This window comes from Hippichthys cyanospilos, chromosome 10 (genome assembly GCF_059441005.1).
Source record: "Hippichthys cyanospilos isolate Australia breed blue-spotted pipefish chromosome 10, RoL_Hcya_1.0, whole genome shotgun sequence".
Lineage (NCBI taxonomy): Eukaryota > Metazoa > Chordata > Actinopteri > Syngnathiformes > Syngnathidae > Hippichthys > Hippichthys cyanospilos.
The window spans coordinates 7,221,069-7,245,236 of record NC_142378.1 but is presented as its reverse complement, the minus strand read 5'-3'; the positions used below and the strand labels follow the sequence as shown (position 1 = coordinate 7,245,236).

At 40.5% G+C, this 24,168-nt stretch overlaps 4 protein-coding genes across 10 annotated transcripts; 1 reads left to right on the top strand and 3 right to left on the bottom strand.

The window, feature by feature from the left end:
• Positions 1-284: 284 nt before the first annotated feature.
• Positions 285-11,921, bottom strand: olfml2ba (olfactomedin-like 2Ba). Of its 2 annotated transcripts, none has more exons than XM_088426690.1 (8): positions 11,583-11,921; positions 10,134-10,397; positions 9,906-10,013; positions 7,878-8,045; positions 6,996-7,212; positions 4,633-5,568; positions 3,130-3,306; positions 285-2,252 (listed from the first exon to the last, which is right to left on the bottom strand). In XM_088426690.1, exons 1-8 carry the CDS (start codon positions 11,748-11,750, stop codon positions 1,636-1,638), a joined length of 2,655 nt encoding a protein of 884 aa, XP_088282816.1. In that variant the 5' UTR covers positions 11,751-11,921; the 3' UTR covers positions 285-1,635. The 2 variants fall into 2 exon arrangements, with proteins under 2 accessions (XP_088282816.1, XP_088282817.1); XM_088426691.1 differs by having other exon boundaries at positions 10,134-10,326; positions 11,583-11,766.
• A 485-nt stretch (positions 11,922-12,406) lies between these two features.
• On the bottom strand, positions 12,407-17,012 carry LOC148416909 (torsin-1A-interacting protein 2-like). 5 transcript variants are annotated; one of them, XM_088426397.1, is made up of 7 exons: positions 16,704-17,011; positions 16,260-16,356; positions 16,137-16,169; positions 15,497-15,664; positions 15,208-15,342; positions 14,978-15,121; positions 12,407-14,054 (listed from the first exon to the last, which is right to left on the bottom strand). In XM_088426397.1, the coding sequence occupies exons 2-7, from the start codon at positions 16,309-16,311 to the stop codon at positions 13,291-13,293; spliced, it is 1,296 nt and encodes a 431-aa protein (XP_088282523.1). In that variant the 5' UTR covers positions 16,312-16,356; positions 16,704-17,011; the 3' UTR covers positions 12,407-13,290. The 5 variants fall into 5 exon arrangements, with proteins under 5 accessions (XP_088282523.1, XP_088282524.1, XP_088282525.1 ...); XM_088426398.1 differs by having other exon boundaries at positions 16,811-17,011; XM_088426399.1 differs by having other exon boundaries at positions 16,260-16,352; positions 16,704-16,824.
• LOC148416908 (torsin-1A-interacting protein 2-like) lies at positions 16,705-21,580 on the top strand. 2 transcript variants are annotated; one of them, XM_088426395.1, is made up of 8 exons: positions 16,705-17,072; positions 17,264-17,395; positions 17,500-17,667; positions 18,111-18,209; positions 18,288-18,437; positions 18,521-18,646; positions 18,732-18,782; positions 19,631-21,580. In XM_088426395.1, exons 1-8 carry the CDS (start codon positions 16,997-16,999, stop codon positions 20,413-20,415), a joined length of 1,587 nt encoding a protein of 528 aa, XP_088282521.1. In that variant the 5' UTR covers positions 16,705-16,996; the 3' UTR covers positions 20,416-21,580. The 2 variants fall into 2 exon arrangements, with proteins under 2 accessions (XP_088282521.1, XP_088282522.1); XM_088426396.1 differs by lacking the exon at positions 17,264-17,395.
• Positions 21,581-22,236: 656 nt separating this feature from the next.
• On the bottom strand, positions 22,237-23,449 carry xcr1a.1 (chemokine (C motif) receptor 1a, duplicate 1). The gene is made up of 2 exons (XM_088426144.1): positions 23,368-23,449; positions 22,237-23,298 (listed from the first exon to the last, which is right to left on the bottom strand). The coding sequence occupies exons 1-2, from the start codon at positions 23,404-23,406 to the stop codon at positions 22,279-22,281; spliced, it is 1,059 nt and encodes a 352-aa protein (XP_088282270.1). The 5' UTR covers positions 23,407-23,449; the 3' UTR covers positions 22,237-22,278.
• Positions 23,450-24,168: the final 719 nt, after the last annotated feature.

The window sequence follows — 24,168 nt, the reverse complement described above, 5'->3', positions numbered from 1 at the left end:
CTTGTATTTCTTAAAACCGGAAACATGGTATTTGAAATTTTAATTTTGTCTGTGATCTGCATTTTTTTCCCACAAAATTAAACTGCATGAACATTCTTCAAAACAAATGATTCCGTATTTTTCATAGGGGTTGTACCTGCATGCAAGTTATTAATGGTAAGTTGGACTTAAATTGTTCCCTGTGTATTTGAGTTAAAATAAAACATTATGGGTGCGTGTGCATGTATTTGCTCCTCCTCGTTCATCAGATTCTAGATAATAGATTAATGAACACTTCAGGCACATTATGTGCGGTTCTGCAACCATATTTTATTAGTTGATGACCATCTTTGAATTGCAAATAAATGGCGTCTACAGCGCAAATGCTTATACCAACAATCAAAATACTGGGGTATGTCATGTGATCTTTCACAACAAATATATCACTCATTGTGAGAAACAAACAGTTCAAATTATGGTTACTTAAAGTGAGCCTTCACTTTGTTAGCTTGACAGGAATCATGATTTGACCTATTTGTAGTATTGTAGTATTTGCTGTCAAGGATATGTATTGACACAAAATATCTTAACTCAGTCCTTCTCAAATTTGATTTTGAAAAAAAAAAAAAAACTACAATGTTTTATACCTTTTTCCTCAGGTTACAATTTTTTAGGAATTGGTGGTAATTTTCCAGATCTATTTACGGTTCAGGTGGTCAAAACCATTTCTAGTTTAAACAAGGATTGACAGATATTTTTTTTATTTCAGGCACTTTGATGCACTTAAAGCATTTTTTTTTTCAGTTTTAGAATAACCTGTACCCTGCATAAACACTGTATAAAATGTTGTCTGTTTTAACACTGCTGTGGTCTAACGCACTTTGCCCAAGACAAATTTCCTCATGCGGACAAAAGTTAATCGTATCTTATCTTAAAAGTGAAGTTAACACTTTCTGAAAGTTGATTTCATTGGCTTTCTCCTTTTGTTAATGTCAAAAACGATACCATTTTAGGTATACTTATAAAATTTTCATAGACAATGATCTCATTCATAGTCACAGCAGCGACTGTGGGGGCGCAAAATGTTTTCTCTTTCCGTGGGGGGACTTTGCAAAAAAATAATTGAGAAGCACGGCCTTAAATGAATGAATGAAATGAATGTTCTTTTGGTTGTTACCAGGGGGAGCTAACTTTAGCCTGGGTTGTTAGGAGTTTTTACTAGAAGTGCATGTTTTTTTCTTTCATTTTATAGTTTGTTTAGTTTAACCGGTAAAATTATTCTCATGTCATCTCAAGCTCAGAATGTCGGTGGTTTTTCATCGACAAATGGACTACGTCATTGTGGTTCAATAAAGTATAGGTTGTGCTTCATAATTCCTGATTAGAAACTAAAGATGTTGCCTGTTTGGTTTTGAGTGTGGTGATAGTAGTTGTGTGGAGCAAGGGTCAGCCATCGACTAATGCGGTTTGCATTTTATGTCTATTTGAGTCCCTCTGTTAGCGGCTGGCTTTACACTACAAAGCATGATGTGTTCACCAACCATCGTGGCTCACTTTTTTATTAAATTCAGATACAAATTGAACAAATGGCCATTATAGGCCAGTTGGACTGATCTACAATCCATTTAAGAATGTCAATTTCCTACAATTAAAGCCTTAATTGGAGTCTACATACGCAAACTTAATATCATACGTAACTTGGTGTCCATTGTCCCATGCGTATAGTACACCCTCTTTGGGGTTATAGTCAATTTGGGTTGTGTAGGTATAATTGTTGGTGAATGGCATTCTGGGAATCATCTGAGTATTGGTGTGCGTATCGAAGGCGTATTCCAAGTTGGCCTCCTTGTGGTTGTAGCTGTCAACAGCGTACAAGACGCCACACACGATGAAGCAGTTGCCGTAGTGGTTCCTCCTCAGCCCGGTTCTCCACGTGGTCTCCCTCTGCATGCTGAGGTCCACTGGGTTCAGTCGGCTCAGGACAACCACTTCCTGTAAGAAGCCCTCGTCGTCCATCGCCGGGTAGATGATCCACAGGCCGCTCTCGTCCAAAGCGAAGTCGATGTCCGAGTGGCTGCGCCACTCCCACGCCGCCGTTGACTCTTCCATCACGGCGTCGTGCAGCATGGTCCAGGCAGCCACGTAGCGCTGCTGCAGGTCAAATTTGATGATGTCTCGGGAGAAGGCCCGGTTGTAGAAGAAAGCGCCATTGTACACCACGTGTCCGGTGCCGATCCAGTTGTAGGGAAGCTTGTAGGAGTTGGTGAAGCGGCCTTGAAGAGACATAAAAAAGAAGACATTTTAGGCTATAAATAGTGTTTTTTTTATGCAAATCCTCTAAATGAGCATCAAACTTGGATGCCATACAGTAAATTTCGGACTATAAGCATTTTTATTTTCTCTTGTTGAACCCTGCGGTTTATAGTCCAGTGCGTTGTAGCTACTGTTTTTATTTATTTATTTTTAACTAGCCAACAGATGCAATTTTCCACCAGAATCTGTGAAAGCAGCCATTGAGAAAACAAACTCTCTACCAGCTATGATTCCTGGGTGCACACCAAAATATTTGCAGCCACCTGACACAAGTGTGAATCCTGAATGGATTTAGTGCAGAGGGTGAAGAGGAAGATCATAATGCTCAATAACCTCTGGTGGGCTTTTCATCAGGCATGTTACTGTGATGATGTTGCAGTATTCTAAAAAGCATGCTGCTCTTGTTTCTAAAAGTACAGTCATGTCAGTTTGTTGAAGGCATGATGGTCCTATAACAAGGCATTTTGGAAAAATATTTGAACTAAAAACAAAAATGTTAAAAACTTCAGTGTACCATATTTAGGTATAAATATTTCATGTTACAACCTGAGTCTTATAACCTGGTGCGGCCTATACATGACAAAAATAATTAGATATTTAATGCTCAATGCTTTAATGCTTTAATTAATGCTTTAATGCTTGAGGATGATTGGAAGGGATAACAAAACAGCCATCAAAATATACCAAAAGGATGTTAGTTGTATTTGGCAAAATGCTCTAAGAATAATGATAAACAGAAGTTCTAAGCATTGGTGAAATAGGTTCTAAAATATTCCGAATAGAAGATTGCAAAGAAGCCAGTCAGAAAAGCTCAGGATCAACCAAAAGTTCTTTTACCTTTTTTGAAAACCTCCATGTTCTGAAACTCCAGGAGGTTGTTCCCGTAATAGAAGTTGGTGACATAAATCCGGTCTTTGTCTGACTTGGGATCTTTCATCCAGGCTCCTTCGGTCCTGCCGTACTTATTGTGAGTCACTGGTTCAGAGATGATTGCCAGAGTGTCCTTACATTCCTCTGCAAGAGACCCCGGGTGTTATGAGTGAGGATTTAGAAGAGCATCAACATCTTCCAGACCTACCTCAAAGAGTCTGAAAATAATTACAGTAACAAGCTTTTGTTTGAACCAGTCTGACGCACGCAAGGTTGCCACATTGGCACAGAACAGTCCAAATAATACCCAATTGTATTTGTCTAAGACTGTTTTGTATTTTCCAAAATTTGATGGTCTACTCTTTTCTTTTTAAGCAACCTCAGACCAGGAGTTGATAAGTATTAGTCTGTAGGTTTTCTTAAAACTACTCAAGCAATTCCTACAACGTTTGTTATTGCTTGAGGGGCTAAGAACTTAACATTTGGTGCTGGTCAAAGATTTTTTTTTTCTGACCATTTCTGGCAGCGTACATTCTTCTGTAATTTTTCAGTAATGACCCAACCCATTCATTTTCTACAGCAGATCCTATTCAGGGTCGCAGGGAAAAGCTGGACACTCCCCGGATTGTTTCTCAGTCGATCGCAATGATTGTGGTTGGAAAATTGAGTAAGAACTGCACGGATGTCAGTTATGAGAAATATTACTCTGAATTTTAAAGACAAACTTATCACTTAGTACAAATACTAGAAGTTAAACCCATCAGTCAATAAGTTTACTTTATTACGACGCATTGACAGAAGAGTCAACTAATTGCTAATCACATGTTTTGGCATCTTGCTTTCCAATTGACGAATTTACAGAGGATTTTCAGTTTGATTTATCCCGTTGTAGTTGACTACAGAAAAATCTTTGGTTGTTTGGATACTGTGTAAATCTGGATCTTTGACGTCTATCGCAGTCAGTGACAGAGAATTGGCTGATTTAAATAGGATTTTACATTCTTAAATCATAGTTTTACTTTTTTTTTTTTTTTTTTTTTTTTTTTTAGAGTCTAGAAATACAATTCCAGGAACTTATTTACATCTTGTTCTACGATTTTCCAGAAGGAGAGCCTAAAAATGGCTGGTACCAAAGGTTTGAAGTACTAAAGTATTCTGGCACTTTTGTAATTTAGTATCAAAGCGATCAATTACTTCAGTACTTTCATTTAACTGCAGTCAAAAGATTCAAATTGTAATCGAAGCGTGTAAACAAAAGGGATTAGTAGAAGATACGAACCGTCGAAAGATGAATATGACAAAACTTTAGTCGTCTAAGATTGAATCCCTGAATTCTTAAAAAAAATTTTGAAATGTCTTTTTGATTGAATGAGTTAAGATCTGTGTTGTACTTAGTGACACTCTGCTATTCTTGATCTACAATCCGTCCAACGCAAACTATCGAATTATAAGGACAAAGACTCAATTTACCAGGTTTTCTTGTTGTTGCTCCTTCCTGCCTTTGCATTATGTCATCAAATTCCACATCCTCCTCTTCCTCCTCCCAGCTGATCTTGTACTTGCGTTTTACTGTTGGTTCTTGACTGGTGGTCGTGGGTGTAGTTGTAGTGGTCGTCATTGTAGTGCTTGGGATCGGGGTGGTCGTGGCAGGAGGAGCTGTCGTTGCAGGTGTGGTGACCGGAGGGGAAGTGTGTGTAAGACTTTCTGTAGAAGACACTGCAAGTTTGGTCGGTTCGGTTTCTTGTGGTGTTGTGGGGGCACCCTGAGTACCTGTAGTTATTGGAATGTTGGTGGTATGGGACCCAGTGCTGGTGGTCACACCCTTCGCAGTGGAGTTTGGTATCTCCGTGATTTGCATTCGATCGGTGGTATGGGACCCAGTGCTGGTGGACACTTCCTTCACAGAGGAGTTTGGTATCTCGGTGATTTGCTTTTGATCGCTCGTCTCCACGCTTGAGGTTTGTCTCGGGATTGTTTGTGTGCTACTTGTAGGGGTCGCCTCGTCATTGGCGAGGTTTGTCATGGTCATCTCCTCGGTAGTTACATCTGGGGTAGGGTCTGCTTCCCGGATGATCTCCGAAGGAACGGATCGAGGTGTAGAGTTCATCGCGGTGGGGATCGTTGCGGTTGTGTAAGGCGCAAACGCGACTTTGCTCGTTGTGTTTGTGTCACTCTGGATTGTTGTAGAAACGGATGGCGCATCAATGTCTTCGATCTCTTCGCTCAGAACATCTGTTAGAGTTGTTGACTGGCTGGCTGAGTCGTGAGTCAGGCTAGTCGTCATGGGGCGAAATGACCTTGGCTCCACCTTCTTCCTGTGACGGCGATGAACTTTGTGTTGAAGAAGATTCTCCTCAAGGAGGAGGTCCATTGGACCATCGCCACTGAATCCATGGTACTCAAAATCTGCAGACGATGGAGAAATCGAGGCCAGCAATAAATTGCGGCCGTTATTCTACGTAGAAATTGAATGCTAATTTGCCTACTACTGTCAAAACTCCTTTTCCGCTAAAGAGCAAACGGTTCTCTTCAGGGTTCGTTCAAGGTCGCAAACGTTCATCATATGTTCAACAGACATTTTCCTGTACTGCTCATTTTGCAAAGAAATTTTGAATATGTTTTGGCAACTACCCGGTGAACATTTGCAAGTTTGAAAAACCCTGATGAAATAAAAAAAAGAGCTGCTACCTTCCTGATAACTGCCAACATTTGTCCTTAGTCAGATAAGGACTTAAACGTTATACGTATTAGTTCCTTCAGTTTGTATTTTGTTAGGTCTATATTTTTAATAGTGCAGCAATTAAAACAATAAGTAATTGATAACCAATATAATCAATTATTCATTTGGAGACTTAAAAAATTCAGCCCTCAAGCAGTTTGTGAAACAGCATGGAATAAACTATTATTGTGTAGAATAGAAATATAACATATGCAGATATTTGCTTTTATTTTGAAAAACAATGATTTTTACAGACCAAACAAGTCAGCGAAACTTAAAAAAATATTTTAGTGCATGATCTTTGCTACTGGGAGAAAAATGTCCTATTTTTAATTAAATTAATGAAAATTCATATCAATTAAATTGATTTATCAGTATATAAAAAGAAATAAATAAAATAATTGTCATTAACTGATAACTAAAATAATTGTTAGTTACTGGCCCAATTTTTTTAGTTACTTAGCTAGATTACGCAAAAACATGAATGACAAATTTGCATTGCTATGAATAACAGTACAATTTTTTGCTGTATTTGACCTGTAAATTCCACTTGATCTTATCCATCTCAGGGGGCGGCCATTTTGCCACTTGCTATTGACTGAAAATTATATTAGTCACTGAGGGCTCAGATAACGACCAATCGGGCGAACAGCAAATGACCATACACGTAAAACTGGTGATATTTTCAGTCCACTAAGCATCAAAATGGTTGCCCCGTGAGAGTTCTCCAAATGGGCTGCTTTTACTGCCTTATTCATATCCCACAAACACAATATTAATGAGAATGCCATGTTTAGACTAGCAGTGGCGCAAAGAACATATTATTACAAAGGAAATGCTTTGGTTGACCTTCACTTTAACTTTTAAGGAATTTTGCACTGCCCCGGAGAATAGAAAAATGGATTTGTTGTGCCACAAATTATCTGACTCACAGTAAGACAAATATCCCCCCCTCATTTTTGGGGGTTTGACTTCTCCTTAAATGTCATTCATTCCCACCAGATGGTTCTTATCAGAATGCAAAAAAAAAAAAAAAGTGGGTGGACAAATACTCCATATCCTGTGGTTTCATGGCCTTGACCATGGCTATTGTTTGGCAACTGGTGGCACTCACCATTTTCTTCATACTCCCCATCGTCCGTGGCCATTGGTTCTGGCTCAGCCTTGTAAAAAGTCACTCCTCTGATAACCATGCCATTCAGAGCAGTCTTGGATCCTTGAGATGCCTCCTTATCGTCACGCTTTCTGTGAGCCCCATGTGGCTTCACCTTGGTGACCTGGGCCAAGCCGTCAGACAGAGTTCCGGCACCAAATTTCTCCCCGTGCTTCTCCTATTTGTAGACAAAGGAACAACTTCACAACCCTCCGGCTAGATGAAACGTTGCAAGTTTGAGCAGTTTTCTAAACAAAAACAGCTTGCATCAATAAATATTTATTTGTAGCAATACTTGGCACTATAAATGTAACACTGTGAGGTAAACCTAGGGAAAATTATTCAAAATAAGATAACAATAGGGACAGAATTTGTTTTTGTTTAACAGTCAGAGCTTTCACTCGTTTTGTCTAGATTTTTGTGTTTACTGGAGATACACAACATTTTCAAACCGACTTTCTAGTTTATGGACTCAGCGCATCTTGTTGCCATGTTTTCATCATCACATTTAGATTTGTTCCACGTAGTTTCAGTTTTCATCAATAACCTTGCGTAATACCCCTGAGAAAGCATACCAGCATGGTGATTCGATTTTGGGGAAGAAGCCCACCCAACACTTCTGGACAGGATCGCCATTTCACTTGGATGCTGTCATGGGGTCAGTGCTACAGTCACCCGGCCATCCCGCACTTATCATTAATAAGTTCATATATCCTCCATCCACTACTAAAGTATAATTTCATCTTTTTTAAATCACGTTCCACACTAGGAAAAAAATATATATACATAAAATGGCAGTGACTGAGTTGTGTAAAAAAAAAAAAAAAACAAGATTTACTGTACCATTGTTTTTTTAGATGTTTCTGGTCCTTTGAGTTGCTCTCCATTCTGATCATCTTTTTGATGTGAAGGTGAATGTGGGGCCGTGGTCCAACTTTTTGGATTATCCGTTGGCTTTGGTGGGTTCGTTTGGGACGCCACCTCATCTTTGGTCTCTTTTAAAGCCATCACCTTTACACAGTCATAAACAAATATGAGTTTGACGGTCATCGTAATTGTAAAATAAGAAAACAAATCAGGAATTTCAGTATATTGCTAAATTTTGGTTTATTGTTGGACACTGTACATTGCATATGTATTTTGATGAAACTGTGTGTACTTATTGATAGTGATAGCATAACATTAAATGTAAAATATTTGGCAATCTTCTAAACTTTATAATTTGGAATCTTTGTTGAATTCTTCCCAATGATCCTTCATTTCTAAAAACTGATCTATAAGTTCCTCTGCTATAAGAGTTCAAAGAAAGGAAGCCACGCCCCCTTTTTCTTTTTTGTTTTTTACAGGAAATTTTAATATTCTGCGAGCCGTACCTCCCAAACTCCTGCTTCGATTGACCTAAAATTTTAGACTTAGTGTCATGCCATCACTAACACACTAAGTTTAATGAAAATCAAAATTGGTTTGGTTCAATCTGTTGGGTAATTTAGCATGGAATGATCCTAATAAAAGCACTAAGCATATGGCTCATTGCCCAAGATTATTTGTACAACCCTACTCCAACTGTAAACAGTAGCTTGTGATCATGTGGCTCAGTGCTTTGTGCAAATGTGCCAGCAGCTGCTACAGTATCTAATATTGTATATACTGGAGACTATGTACTGTATAAATACTGTAAGTCTAAATGGAGGTTCATTTTTCTCCAGGTTTTCCCATGCAAAAAAAAAAGTCTCCAGAGGCCACTTAGTGGGGAAAAGCACATCTATTTTCAGTGTGCTTAACAATGGCTGTCACATCTCACGCAAGTGAGCCAGCCAGTGGAATATCAAGGCAACATTTACACCAAAAGCGTAAGTCCACACATGGCAAATACGAATACGTTTTCCCTCTTTTCAATTTTTTTTTCCCGTCTACTATGAGGTGAAGATGCCGTAATTTGTCCAGGCCATGATTACAATTGGGATTTATTTTGAGTATGTGGGGTCAGGAGACGCAGACCGCTACATTCTTTTGGGACTTTAATGCTTTCTGATGCAACCCCACTTGCATAACAATAAAAGTTATTATTATTACGGTAATAACTCGCCCACTTTTCAGATGACCTCCACCATGTTTCATACATTATGTTGTATACTACTTGCTGTTTTATGATCTAAGGATTGTTTTATTGGACATAAAAGTGATACTGTGGACGTAAGTATTGGGACACCATGTGAACTCTTTCTTTGAAGTATTCCTTTTACCAATATATGGGTCTTGTTCCTTTTACATGAGTTAATTTCAGACTTAGGTGACTCAGTTTGACAGCCAGGCTGGTAAAATGAATTTGTGACAAACAATTTCATGTTCAGAGCAGAATCTACAACAGGTCCGTAACTAAAAAGTCTATTTGGGTCTGTAATGAGTCAGCCCACAATATTTATTCATTATCTCGAGCTGTGCTGTTTGGTGGAATAGTCAGGAATATTTGTAAAGAGAAATCATTTATGCGTCAAGCTGTGGCCGTTTTAAACAGTGAGGTTTAAAAAAAAACAAAAAAAAAACTCTTGGCTCAGTCTATAAACTCTTTGGCCGGAGCAAAATGTCCTCTGCAATGTGTTTAATTAATCATTAAATAAGAAGTCAAGTCTTTAAAATATTATTGTTGTGGCCCCACAAGGCAAAACACGTTATTCTGATTAATATTATGTTTTTTATCCATCTTAGGGGGCGGCCATTTCGCCACTTATTATTTTTGGGTATTTTCACTTCCCAGGTGTCCCAATACTTTTGTCCTTCTGTCTGTTCAGGCCTAACTGAAGCTTCCTATATCCTGTGAAGAACTAATTCCTTATCATGACGCAAAATGGATCCTTCTCCTTCATCTGGTACCTTCTCAATACGTGTCACACGGTCTACCAGATTGCTGATGGTGGTGTGCATCTTCGGTAGATCCATCCCATAATAGGAACCCTCCAGAAGCTCGAGGATGTTGGCCAACTAAAAGGATCAAGCGGACTCGGTCAAAAGACGTGAAGACCAACTGGAGACCGCAGTGCCAATCAAGCTCCATGATGATCCTTTGAATTTTTTAGATGGGGGGGGGGTATGAAAATTCACCTTGGCATCATCCTTGGCGGCTTCCCTAAGCTTTTTCAGCCTGAGCTCTCCTTCGCAGGGGTTGACCGCTGAGGGAGGAGCGACGCAGGCGCACTTACACTCGGGACCGGACGTGATGGTCTCCACAGTGTACGAGTCTTGCGCGGTTGCGCTGCCCTCCTCTATCCGCCGGCAGGCGCTCCTGCTCAGGGGTCTGACAACACATTGACACCGACAGTCAGAGCCTTCCGAGAGGGCTTTCACTTTGTCATAATCACCCAGCAGCTACAAAGAGAAAAGGACGGTATGTATTTTTCCACCTCGCTCAAAGTTTGTGCACAAAAAGTTGTCAGGTGTCAAAACAAAAACATACATTTGAGTTCAGAAGGATTTTTTTTGCCTTCATACCACACCACAGTGGCTTGAAAACGAAATGATCAGTAAGTCAAGTGGAGACTTTAATTTTTAAGTCATTCAATGCAGAACATCTCAATCGATGAAGGTTTTAAGAATGTAAAGTGAGGGTGGTTGTCTAATGGTCAAACTGAGGTCAAGTCAAAGCTAGAAGCCCTCAAATATATATATATATATATATATTAGGGCACAGTAACTTGGGTCTATTCACTTCCTTGGGTAGGGCGTTAACATAATTTTCGTCTAAAAGTTGTTTGTTGTTAAAATAATAGATCTGTATACTTTGCAAAACCAAATTCAAACATCGTATTGATTGTGCATCTTTGGCATAGCATCTCAAGCGAGACTATTTGGAGACTTTGAAACAAAAATATTTTCTTTGCTGATTTTACTCTTTTTACTCCAGTAAATGTTACAAACTTCAAAGAAAATAGTTAAGTAGGAGTGATTGCTATTAATTATAGAAAATGTTGCAATTGGTTAAAAATTACTTTACAAATGCATTAGAGAAGTATTTTAAGTCTTAATACATTTTAAAACCTTTTATCGATTCTTTGATTATGATCAATTAGTACCTTGAGCCACTAATTTTGTCGTCATTTTTTATAAACTGAAATCCATCTTTTTACTTCTGTCAGTGAACTCGTTAGCGCATTCATTTAGCAGCCAGACACTTTCATCTGTTGTATTTGATACATGATGTGGTATGCTTTGGATTACCAACTACTCTTTCTTTTCATTACCGCACTCCATCATTGTGACACGGTCTTTGTTGTGTTACCATCTTAACTTTTAAGATTTTTGAAGGTATCTTTTGGTTGGCAATTGTTCCTCCTTCTTTTTAACAAAGGAAAGCAACATCTTGTAAATAGTACTGAAGAAAAAACACGAAACGGCTGTACTTCTTTTAAATGATTAAGGAAAAACCTAAAAGTCTCAAACTGTATCACACAACAATCACATAGTGACTGTTTCATTCCATATCCATGTCAGTGGTGTATAAAGGCAAAAATCCATCTGGACTTAACTGTATGATGCATTAAGTTCACACCTTACCTCAGAAAGTGTGTTTTGCTCGTCATCTGTCACCTCCTGCAGCTTGTTGGCACTTTGCCCTGACTCTGTGTCAGTTTGCAACCTGGACTTTGCAGCGGCCAGGCTGTTTGGCGACACGGCAACAAAAAGTGCACAGTGCACCAAGATCACAACGCACCACTTCAACATGCTGCCAGCACTGTAGTCCCTCGGTGAGAGAGCCAGAAATTGAAAAAAGTTGCAGAGGCAGAAATTTTAAAAAGTTGCAGATTGTTTAAGTTAGCAGCCAAGAAGCGTCCTTGGCCTCCTCATGGCGAGTCCAGATTCTGGAGATGAGGCTCTATGAGGCCATGATGTCAATGTGCTGATGGAGAGTGGAGGCAGGGAGAGGGTGCGTGTTGAAGCTGAGCGAGTGCCGACAGGAGGCGGGCCCGTCGGGCGCAGCGAGGAGGAGTTCAACTCGCGAGACATCAGCACTGTAAAAGTAAGTCTCACGAAATAAATGCATTCCGTGTCATTGGATGGTGGCTCTCGCTTTATGTGGTAGGGTGACAAAACTATTAAGGAAAATCTTGCATTAAGATGCTGTGCAGTGTAGTTTTAGTCGCTCTCTTGGGAGCAGTTTTACAATCACAAAGTAGAAATTACAAATAAGAATCGATCAATTGAAATAAGTTTAAATATTAATGTTTTTTCTCATTGCATCTCATTAAGCTAAGAACGAGCCCCTCTGTCTTTGATAAAAAGCAAATATAGCCCGGGAACCGCACAAGTTTGACCACCCTTGGTGTTAGCTTAGGCTTTGCTAAATGCTGCCCTCTATACGTCACTATCATTCACTGCAATTCACCAAGTAAGCCTCTTTTTATTGCATATTGAAGGCACATTACAGTATGAAGCAGTAGAGAATAGTATTTACGGTCTACTTGGAATATAACAGGAAGTTTGATTTAGGCGCACCAGTTTTAGTCAGAAAAGACACTGTTGCAAAATAATCTTGTGTATTGCAATGCTGAAAGCACAGTCAGTCAAACAGAAAATAGCAATGGGCATTTTTTTTTAAATCATAAATAACCTCTAAGATTGTTGGAACAAAAAACATTCTCTTTCCTCTTTTGATCATGCCTGGACTGGGGTATTGTTTACATGTTTCCAATAGAAATAGCTGTAATTAAAAAAAAAAATAAATCATCAGAATAATATAGTGTGTTTTTAGGACTACAAAAAAACTATTTTATATCTTTATGCACCATATATTATTTTTTTAATACTGCACAGAAAGACACCTTCATCTAGACCTGAATCATTCATTTTATCATTTGTAACCTATAAAATTATTTTTCAGAGCAGTTTGGTTAACTTTTGTGATGGAAAAACCAAGTCTCATGAACCACTTGATATTTTATGGTCCTCTAGATGGCGCTATTGGTGTGGAGATGCAGTGTAATTTTATTACATTTCCATTGCAGTAGCCTTTATGTTTAAAAGAAGAGCCCCATCTAGAGGAGATAAAAATACCACAGCTGCTTGTCAAAAATATTTTTTTATAAATACACTAATAAAACATTGATGTTTAAAAAATGCTATTTCCTTGATCACTCACAGGTGTTAAGTGTTGATCGGCCTTGGCGGAGCTTAAACAACCGTCTATAAAGTGCCATCTTTTCATCAAACCTGTCAAAAATTCTGCCGCCAAGTTCAAAAAAGCAGTCCAAGATAATCCAAACGTTCACGAGCACCCTTCGTTCTCCGTCCACGCCTCGGCAGCGACAGGAAGGATGAGGTGCGAAATGCGGCTCCACAGTCCCCCATACTTGTCCCTATCCATGCTGTCGAAGGCTAGCGGGCGACCGTGCGAAAGGAACTTCCTCTGGAGGTGGTCGTCCACCATCTCCTCCACGGCGCTCAAAGAAGTCCCGGCAGGGATCTCGTCCTCTCCTTCCAGCAGCACGGTGAAGATCAGGAAGGTCTTCTTGTAGGCTGCGTTCTCGTGGTCGCAGTAGCGGTAAAAAATGAGGGTGGAGCCCGGAGGCAGCTGTTCGAAGCGGTGGATCACCGCCACGGGTTTGCCCCCCTCGAAAGCACCCTGAAGCTGTCCGTCGATGTCCAGCTTCACCTGGTCGCTGTCCTCTCCGGCTTTGCTGGCGCCGTCTATGTGCAGCACGGAGGCATTGAGGGCGGAGGAGAAGGCGGAGGCCAGGTGCCCGGCCAGGCACGGCAGGGTCCGGCGGCCCGCCGCGCCGGCCGTCAGGATCAGGCTGACGGGCTCGCTGGGCCATTGCGTCAGGAGGTGCCTCTTCAGGTGAATCCGGCTTCGGCTCCACAGCTCTGGCCGCTGGCCGGCGAAGCGAGACTGGACTCTTTCCAGCTGCTTGAGGAAGATTTCGATGGGAGGCGTGGCGCTCGGAGGCTGCGGCTCAGGCCGGAGGACCTGCTGCACCGCCATGGCGACCAGGACCAACACTACGCCCATGCCCAGCAGGTATCTTCTTACTGTGCAGACATTGATTTTTGGTAGTTAAATATAAAGTCTGACCAACAAGGATTCTGACATTAAACTCTGATTACTGATTCATCTGCAAATTAAAATTAAGATTTCATGTCGAAATCCAGTCCTTGAGGGCTGGTGTCCTGCATGTTTTCCAGGTGTCTCTCTCCAACATCCCTGATTCAAATGAAAGCTCTGAAAATGATCTTAATCACTTGAATCGGGTATGTTTGAGAGATAAGCATCAAAACAAGCTCGATACCGGCTCTCAAGGACTGGAGTTCGACACTTATGCCTTGACGCTTACAACAATAAAAGCAATGATTTAGATGCACAACATTTGACCGTTTGAACCTTGGTCCTTTTAGTATTTAATTTTACAGCAGACCTCTGCCAAATTATTGCTCTTTTGTGGGTGGAGGGGTATCTTGCTTTATGTTGAAATGTATAACAAAAAAAGTAAAATCGACAGGTTTTAATAAGTCAAGCCGTGGCCAAATATTTGCAGCCTTTAAAGTGGAAGTAAACATTTTTTATATATATTATAAAATACTGTGACCTCAGTAGTCCAAACATGGTATTCTGATCAGGCATTTGTGGAATATGAAATATTTGTCCAGTTCAAGGGGCGGCCATTTTGTCACTCGCTGTTTGTTGAAAATGACATCACACTAGCGCAGAGGTAATGACCAATCATGACACATTATCTGGGTTTGGTCATGTGACATTCATAAGCTGTATAGTGTATAATACAGTAGAGAAATTTGCAAATAGGTAATTCGACAAGGAACTAAAATGTGAGTACATGTGGATAATTGATTGAAAAAAAATCTGTCGATGTGCAAACAGTCGAGATCACTTTTAGGCAGACTTCAATTTGTGACCAGGATCAGCAGCACAGAAAAGAGCTGAATGAGTTTTGAGTTACCTCCGCTTACTCCAGTGACTCCTAAATCAGCAGTTTCCTGAGTGGTGGGGCCAATGTTCTCCACCTCAGTCCTTAGATCATCCTCCTGATTCTCCGTTGGCACCTGTGGAGCATCTTCTTCCACAGGATTCCTAATTCTCGACTCTGATCGACAAAGGGATTATTAAGATTAGTTGGTGAATATTTCCATATATAAAACATCAGACAAATGTCAATTGTGTTCTCCACACCTTGCTGATCATCACGGTTTGTGTCGTAAAGGTCTTCCTGGAGATGCTCTATGGGACCGTCTACATGATCGGGGTTTGCGTCACACTCTTTTTTGGAAGCTAGTAACTCCTCATCACCTAGTAGGTCGTCCCCAGCTACAACAATTAAAAAACGGATTTTAAGTACAGTGGTGTGCTAACTTACAAGTAGTGGGCAGTAATTGTTGTTTTTTTTACAGAGGATAAAGAATATATAAAAGTATCTGTTGCTTAAGGTACACAGTGACCAGTTCTATTTGTTAGCGCTCACCAGCAAACTCGTCTTGTTTCCTTGTTGGCTCGGCCCGATTTTTGTCGTCAGCGTAACCATCGAGGTCAAACAGTGGGGTGGCGCTGTTCTCCTCATTTGACTCAGCCAATTCGCCGTGACTCCGCCCACTCGTCAGAACGATGGGCTTCTCTTCTTGCTGATCGCTGCCTGGAACACAATTAGAGGGGCCAGATGATAGAGTATCTGTTCCGTAATCCCAAAATAGTACCAGCTTGTTGACGAAAAAGAAAAGAAAAGCACAACGGGCACACTAATTACAAATACATTCAGTGAAATGTTGAGTTGTTTTTTTGTTTTGTTTTGTTGTTTTTTGCCAATGGGGGGGGGGGGGGGGGTGAAAATGCTCAGTTTGAAGGGAAGCAAGAAAAGTATGATAATCCAAGACGTGATGTCAAAGCCAGTGAAACTATGTAGATTTAAACATGCATGCATGTTTAAATATAATTACTTTTACTTGTACACAAGCATAGCTACAAAAAGGGTTAGTTTTGATGTGACATTGTCAACTTTTTAATCCATTTAATGCTTGCAATACAAAAATGAAACAAAACAAAACATCTAATGATGTTTTTAGAAGTGGAATTGTGGGTTGGTGACATTAGAACTCCAACAAGTTTACCTGAGAAACGTAGCTCGTCCTCTTCCTTTATATCTGTTAGCATGAGACATTAGGTGCATAGTAAAACACAACCCAGTACACCCGATACATGTTTCGATTTCAAGTTTAGCATCTGCATGTTACCTGCTTCAGCTTCCTGAAGGGAATGGACGGCTCGATCTGGTGGTTCTTCCATGACTGGTTGAGAGCTTCAATCTAGCGGGCCCAATTAGAGATCTTTCTAGGATAAAAGAGATAAATGCATGTCAAGTTATGATGACGACAACTTGCACATTGAACCACCTCGGACAACTGCCTTTGAGCGTCCAGAGTCCAAAACGATTCGTCCAAACATATTTGGTATACAAAACACCAAATCCAGTTTGTACAAAGTGTGCAATCGAGTAAAATATGTTACCGAATATAATTACTTTACCAGGACTTGAAGGGTCAGAAAACGCAACAAAATTAAATTAAAACGTTGAAAGCCAGTTAGCTTCGAACATTAGCAAGTCTATGCTAACACTTATCACAGTTGCAATATGGACAAAAAGCCGTCGTGGAAAACATATTTCGAGAACATATTACCATAAATTTCTCATCTCGCCTCATATCAACGTGAAATTCTGCCTACAACGTAGCCTGGAGTTTGTGTTTCTTTCACTGACTGGTCCCCGTTCAAGTACAGCACCTACTTGTTTTATAGACGGAACTTTTGCAGGGGAACGTGTTGCAGGGGGGACGACTCCAACCAAAGGAAAGTTGCTCTTCCGCTTTTCTAGTCCTCTTCGTAATTCTTCCCCCGTAATCTCTATCTACTGCTCTTGCGATGTTTGAAATTGTTTAATTGGTATTGTATACATTTCGAAAATAAACCATTAATGGATACAGACGTTTCTGAAGATACGAATCCCCGGGCTTCGAGGAGATCGACGCGACTACAGTCAGCGATAAAAAGTAAGTGTAACATACGTGACGTAAATGACGCTAGCCTTGGAAGCTAACACGTTTTTATTTTTCACAGTAAACCCAAAGGCGTTTAATTTAATGGCTACACTGTCATTGGCGTGTTCACTACATTCGTGTTAATTGTGGTTGAAGACACTAAATCCAGTCATTCTTAATTAAAATTATTCTTCCCTGTTTAGTTCCGACTTATCAAGCGACCCCAAGAGGTCCAATAAGGGGGTCTAAAAGAGGGATAGAAAAGCCGGCGTCATCTTCTTCTGTCCCAAATATTAATGGGTCCAGAAATGTGGAGAATGGCTCAGAAGATGAAGGTGAGCCGACTGTATTTTGTTTGGCTTCAACGACAATTAAACCTCATGTCATACCATTCATTTTGAATGAAAAGTGCTTCAGAGGACCAAAACTTGTCTTCCAGCGTCCCCTGGTAAGAAGAGTCGACTGGAGGAAGAAGAAACGTCTAGAAGCAGTGGTGATAAAAAGGAGATGGATCTCCAGGAATCAGCACCGGAGGAAAATGACAACCTGGAAATGGATTTTGAGGAAGAATTTGTGCAAAGACCGTATCAGCCCAAAATAGCTCTTGGTAAGAATCTAGGGCAGTGGTTCTTAACTTTTTTTTGAATTACTGAACCCCATCAGTTTCATATGCGCCTTCACCAAACGAAAAAAAATAAATCCTGACATATTACCACATCAGTCACACTTTGACCACTAAGCACAGTAAATTCCCCACAGCACTGATTGGCCAAGAGATATAAAGTGATTATCTGCAAACAGCGATGGCCAAGCAGCTTTTGGCATCATGAATTGACAAGTTGAGTAGTCTCACCTATCTCTTAGGGTTCGTTAGGAACCACTGATCTCGGGCTTTAAATTGCAACAAATACTCCAAAAATAAGTCACTAAAACTTGGGTTGACATGCACATTTTAGTTAGCATGTAGGTAGTTTTTAAGAGAGTTGTATTATTTTGATAACAACGATTAGCCACGCAAAACCATGCATCATTTCCTTTCATATAAAACAGGCTCCGCTGGAGATGTGAATTTGTCCCCGTTTGTTGTGCTTGGCGAGCGCTGCCGTATAAGTGAAAATACAGACAGACACGTGACAAAACTGGAAGAAGGTATGACCCGTTTCTGTTTTTAAAAGCATTGATTTAATTGGTATGATACAGTTGGTTCTTTGCTGTTTGTTTCTTCAGTCAAAGCTTCCTCACTTAAGGAAACTGCCACATTCGCAAAGCCCAGCGCGCCGACGAGATCTTCGGAGAGCATAAGCAATGTGCAAGGCCGCAAAATCACCAGTATGGCTGAGTACAAGAAGGAAATGGAGACGAAAGCTAAAAGCTCTGGTAGGGTCAACGTGACTAAATTTTCTTGGCAGTAAAGTTGTTTTGCTTTGGTGAATTTCACTCCAAATCTCTTCCATGTGTAGTTACCTCCAGAATCAACCACCACAGTGTCCTAAGTGCGAATGCACCCTCTGCGACATCATACACGTTACGGCACAGAGCCAGTAACATTTCGACCCAGAAAGAACCAGTCGCGCACAAGAAAAAAGGTGACTTGACCCTAAAGGAAAGCCACCTGGCCATTTATTTTAGTGAACAATGTTGCTATTTCTGTCATTTTTTTGGCCTCTTTAGTTAAAAAGACACAAGAAGATGCCCGGAAATACTCTGGAGGATCATCACAAGGTAAAGATCAAATTATGTCAATGACAAAAATTAGGGCTTCAATGATTATTTCTTTAGGACATATTGAAATGCCCCCACAAGTAGTCAAAGATAGACGCAGCCACTGGTGTACTGTCAAATGCTGCACTGAGCAAACAGTAATAAAATATACATCTAATAAGAATAAAATAGACACCGAATAAGCAGATTTCTGTACTAACTCTGCAATGGTCACATTTGTTTGGAGATTCCAATGACTGCATGAAATAACATCCAATAGCACTCTAATTTGATGCACACACGTCACTTACCAGACCAGGCCTCGCCTTTTAAAGCCACACACATTCAAAGGCACAGATGCTACCGTGTAGAATGGGAGGTGGTGACTCCCAATGGAGAAGATAAATGTTTACACTTCAAATGTACTTTTCATTATAGATTTTTTTTTATTGATTTTATGTTTATATATATATATATATATATATATATACCATACCACTGGTATATATATATTTATATAATTTGATTTATCACAATTAGTGACTGCCATTTTCAGACACTTTAAAAAATTGTATGAAAGATTGACTCCATTCCTTGCTTTGAATTGCATGTAGGTAAAAGCAATGTTGTATGTGTGGAAACTGCCATCCAATGGTCAGTTATCACTTCAGTGCTCAATTGGCTTGTATTAGGTAAGCATTAGTCTAGGGTGTCAGCTATCCTCCATAAAAATACGTATTTGACAAGAATGTTATCAAGTATTACTGTTATTGCTATTTTAAAAGATGAGAATTCTCGTCCATGGCACAGAGTAAAAATCTGTCTGACCGACCAAAGCATGCGTGAACATGGGTCTGTTTTCCTCTCAGGATTCCTACATTGTTTCTGTTGGTTGGTTGTGGTCCTGCTGCTTCTCAGTTCTGTTGCGCTGCTGCTCTACAAGGACAAGTTGATATCCTTCTACCGGGAATCTACCGGAACGCAGCGTCCAGCCAGGTCCGTGAAGCTGAAGCCCTTCGCCGAGCGCTTCTTACAATTGGAGGCGCGCTTCGGCAGTCAAAGAGCCGAAGTGTGGAAAAGGAGCAAAAAACACTTGGAGAAGCACCTCCAAAGCGCCAAGCCCACAGAACCCGTCAGTCTGATCCTGACGTCCGGACGAAGCGCCGAGAAGACCATGGCCTGCCTGGCCGAGGGCCTGGCCTCCGCCTTCTCCTCGGCGCTGAACGCTTCCGTGCTCCAAATCGACGGCGCCGCCAAAGCCGGCCTGAAAAGCGACGAGGTCAAGCTGGACATCGACGGGCAGTTGGAGGCGGCCTTTAGGGGAAAGCAAGCGGCGGCTGTGATCCACCGCTTGGAGGAGCTACCGCCCGGCTCCACCATCATTTTATATCGCTACTGTGACCATGAACACGCCGCCTACAAGGAAGTCTTCCTTTTGTTTACTGTCCTGCTGCCGAGGGAGGAGGCTGACGGAGAGATCCTCGCCGTGGAGGAGATGGTTGAGGGCTATCTCAAAGAAAGGCTGCTGGTCCCCAGCGAGCACACGGCCTTCGACGAGATGGACATGGACAAATTTGGCGGACTGTGGAGCCGCATCTCCCACCTGGTCCTGCCCGTGGTGGCAGAGAAGGAGATAGAGCAGAACGGATGCTGAGGAGATCGAAAAACTGACTGGTTCATCTCATGTAAGTCCGTCAAGAATTTTACTTTCACCTCTAAGATTGTGTTGACGTTTTGAGGCCACATTCGGAGGACTAGCCAGTAGCACTTGTGAAGCACGGACTACCCAAAATGAAAGGAGATCGTAAGAACATCAGTTTCACCAAAATCACTAGTTTCTGACCTAAAAGAGGAGAAAACAAGATATTTTTCTTGGAAAAGATGTCATGCACAATGTCTTGACACCTCAAACTGTAAAACAATACTAATTCGTTTATTTACCGAAATAGACACCATGCAGCTGACTTTTTTTACACGCTGTTCCTTCGCTTCAAGAACTTGTCATCTTGTCACAGACGTGGCAAAAATGTCTTTGCCGCAAACATGTCCGTTGTTTATAAGCGTCTCTGTTTAGCCGTCTAAGCCTCAAATGGTCTTAGGGGTGAAAGGAAAAGTCTCCAGTTTACATGGAGTGACCGGAGCGAACTCATCGTTAAACGCAGTCCAGCTGTACTACTTGTTTTCGTGTCAAGTCACCACATTGACATTTAATGTTAAGAAATGGAACATTCGCAACAGTCCGCCACTCAAATTAGCCATTTTGAGTGCCCTGTATGGAAACACATTCGAGACTGATCAGCAAGCAATCTTGTGCTGCTCTTTTGTTGTGACGTGAAGATTTTGATTCGCTCTTACGTAACAAACATCACACAAGGGCTGATAAAAAAAAAACTTTTAGTCTCAATTCCACTTTCATTCCTTTTGTTTGAACAGACTGGTTTGCACTGAAAATGAAGGTTTAGTTTTAGACCTAAAACTGCATTTCATGTTCTTTGTAATATGTTGTTTCGTCCCTTAATTTGTTCAGTTTTTTTGTGTGACTATTGGAACTGTACAAATATTTCGTCTTTGCACCTGTGCTCTCAAATGACCCTTTTCTATGTATAGATTTTTATGACAATTGCGTGCCTTTAGAGAAAAGAAAATGACTTTTGAAATATGCAGAGAATGAATAATTCAGGATGTTGACCAAAAAAAATCACATTTCTTTGGTTTGTGCTTTTAAATTCACCCTTTTTTTGTGATGGCACCTGTATTACTATTTGACACCCTGAAATGTAATGAACTTGAATATGTTGAATAAAGATTATTTTGATACATTTGAGCTGTTTTTCTTCTCATAGCTATACACTAAAAACACTGAAAATCAAAGACTTAATTGAATGAATGAGTTGTGATGCATTTTTTTTATATTGATACTTTATTCCATTAAAGACATTACTTTCTAGATATTTAAGTATTAAAATTGATAAGTACCTGGGATTGAACGTCTGGACTCAAGAAAAAAAATGTGAAAATACGTCCCTGGCATTGAATGAGTTGAGATTGTTGTCAGTTTCATTAATGTTTGCTTTAATCCCTTGAAACTGAAGGTAAGTTACAGTAGCATAACTGGGGAAACATTTTGCAGTGTGTGGCGGCAATGGGAGTATTATGCAGTTTCAAGAAAAAAAAGATTCCAAGCCTTTGAATTGTGTATATATCACAGTAAAGACCGGTTAGACCACTTCTTCATGTAAACATTTTTTCCCCAGTATTTAAGGAAGTTCTACGCAGGTTTCATTAATTTGCTTTATTCAACGGTGTACTGTGCCAACCTCGAAACAAGCTCGCAACTGCAATTCCTCCCCTTGTACATGAAAAAAAGTTCTTCTCTTTACTAATGTCAGTGGATGTGTTTTGTTTCAAGCAAAAACAAAACAAAACATTGTATAGGTATTTATTTGTCTTTATTTGTAGACAGCTGATACAGTTCTATAATACAATACAATGTATAGATAGATAGATAAGATAGCATCTAATACATTGATCCCTGTGAGATCAAGTTTTGTGTCCTCCGCTGTTCTGTCTCAAAGTGTCCTCTTGGTCCTTTGAATATCTTATAGAACATACTATTCAGATGACCCCTGAACCTCACTCCAACCAGTGCATAGAAAAACGGATTGATGCAGCAGTGGGAGAAGGCGATGAGTCGGCACACATAGAACACATAATCGAGGTGGATACTTATCTGGCAGTCATCGAATGGTGGAACCAACTTGTAGGACAAAAGTTTCAGAAAGACCATCAGGTTGTACGGGATCCAACCCAGAAAGAAGGCGGCCACGATGCATAAGACGAGTTTCACCGCTCTGCTCTTTGCGTGCGATCTGCTTCCGGTGATTGCGCACAGTATTCTGCAATAGCAGAAAGCCATGACGGCGGAGGCGACGAAGAAGAAGAGGTTCTGTTGGGACACGGCGACCGTTGCCCACAGGTCGTCCTGGTACTCACAACCCAGGGAGGGTTTGTCCTTTTGGGGAATTGAGACGACGGAACTGAAGAGCAGCGAGGGTACGGCCGCTCCGATGCTGACGATCCACGTCAGGACGGACACCAGAATCCCAGCGGTTACAGTTTTTGGTCTGAGGTCGGACAACGGGCGGACCACGGTCAGATATCTGTAGACGGTCATGACAGTCAGGAAGAGGACGCTGCTGTAAAAGCCGATGAAGAAGACAAAGGTGATGATTTTGCAGAGGGTTTTGTGGAAGAGCCAGCCCCACGTGTGGTAGATGGCCCAGAAGGGGAGCCCGCTGGTGAAGACCAGGTCCGACACGGCCAGATTGAGAATCAAAATGTTGGTTAGGGACTTGAGGTTCTCGTACAGAACCAAAATGAGGAGGACCAAGAGGTTTCCCAAGAGACTGAGCGTTATGACAAACGAGAAGAAAACGGGAACCATGATGGAGCTGAATTGGACCACGTCGTTCTTTTCGCAGGCTTCGTCTTCATAGTTGTAGTCGTAGGAAAAGTTTGAGACATTCATTTTTCGTGCCTGGAAACAATTACAGTTATTTTTTTATTCTGTAAAATGTAATGAAAGAATGAATAAAAATAAACCTACCTGAAGTTGACTTAATGTTTGCCGTTCACTCTCGGTCATTCAAACTGTACTTAGAGGCTGCATTTTGTTCATTATCACGAGAGTTTGGATTTCCGCTTTTGCTTTACTGGCTCAACCCGTTTTTGGTATAATGTTATCCACCTATATCATGGGTGGCAAACATATGGCCCGCGGGCCAGATCCGGCTTTTACAAACGTTACACATTGCATTTTTTTCACTAAATGCGTAATAATTAAAGTTATTTATAAACGTTTATGAATATGAAGATTAAATTTTTAACACCCACAAAAAAAAAAATGAAAAATGGTTTGGTCTGTCTGTGGTCTGTGACGTGATGATGACACTTTAATACATAGCCATTAACTGGTCTCTACCGCCGCCTACTGTCTTGAGGTGAAACACAAGTCAAATAATTTTCAGTTTGTTGACATAGTTTGACTAAAATCACAGGAAATTCAATATAAGGGTTAGGGTTATATGCCAGTGGAAAAAAGAGTGTTTGAGAGAGAAATCATACAAAAAGCTGACATATTCTAGGAAAACCGGTATGAAAGTTAGGATAAATGGCCAAGGTCAAAAGTAACTTTGAGGGAAGGAAGGAAGCAGGCAGGAAAAGAAAAGAAAAGATATTCACTAAGAAAAAAAAAAGAAAAACAAATGGCCCAATCTGTATATTTTCCTTGTTAAAAAATATAATTATACATAATGTAGTATGTAAATTGTATGTACAACTGTGCTGCTTATTATTATGAAATGTAGTGAAACTACAAAACAAGCAGCAGAAAACTAGGACAAGTATC

What these genes read in the sequence shown, in the direction of transcription:
- xcr1a.1 (XM_088426144.1), bottom strand. Translation starts at nt 23,406, where the DNA reads ATGACCGAGAGTGAACGGCAAACATTAAGTCAACTTCAG. An exon ending in AAACATTAAGTCAACTTCAG is followed by an intron (nt 23,299 to 23,367) that starts GTAGGTTTATTT and finishes AATTGTTTCCAG; the next exon opens with GCACGAAAAATGAATGTCTC.
- LOC148416908 (XM_088426395.1), top strand. Translation starts at nt 16,997, where the DNA reads ATGGATACAGACGTTTCTGAAGATACGAATCCCCGGGCTTCGAGGAGA. An exon ending in ACTACAGTCAGCGATAAAAA is followed by an intron (nt 17,073 to 17,263) that starts GTAAGTGTAACA and finishes TTCCCTGTTTAG; the next exon opens with TTCCGACTTATCAAGCGACC. An exon ending in GACGAAAGCTAAAAGCTCTG is followed by an intron (nt 18,438 to 18,520) that starts GTAGGGTCAACG and finishes TTCCATGTGTAG; the next exon opens with TTACCTCCAGAATCAACCAC.
- olfml2ba (XM_088426690.1), bottom strand. Translation starts at nt 11,750, where the DNA reads ATGTTGAAGTGGTGCGTTGTGATCTTGGTGCACTGTGCACTTTTTGTT. An exon ending in AGCAAAACACACTTTCTGAG is followed by an intron (nt 10,398 to 11,582) that starts GTAAGGTGTGAA and finishes TTCTCTTTGTAG; the next exon opens with CTGCTGGGTGATTATGACAA. An exon ending in CCGCCAAGGATGATGCCAAG is followed by an intron (nt 10,014 to 10,133) that starts GTGAATTTTCAT and finishes TGATCCTTTTAG; the next exon opens with TTGGCCAACATCCTCGAGCT.
- LOC148416909 (XM_088426397.1), bottom strand. Translation starts at nt 16,311, where the DNA reads ATGGAAGAACCACCAGATCGAGCCGTCCATTCCCTTCAGGAAGCTGAA. An exon ending in GGACGAGCTACGTTTCTCAG is followed by an intron (nt 15,665 to 16,136) that starts GTAAACTTGTTG and finishes ATTGTGTTCCAG; the next exon opens with GCAGCGATCAGCAAGAAGAG. An exon ending in GAAACAAGACGAGTTTGCTG is followed by an intron (nt 15,343 to 15,496) that starts GTGAGCGCTAAC and finishes TAATTGTTGTAG; the next exon opens with CTGGGGACGACCTACTAGGT.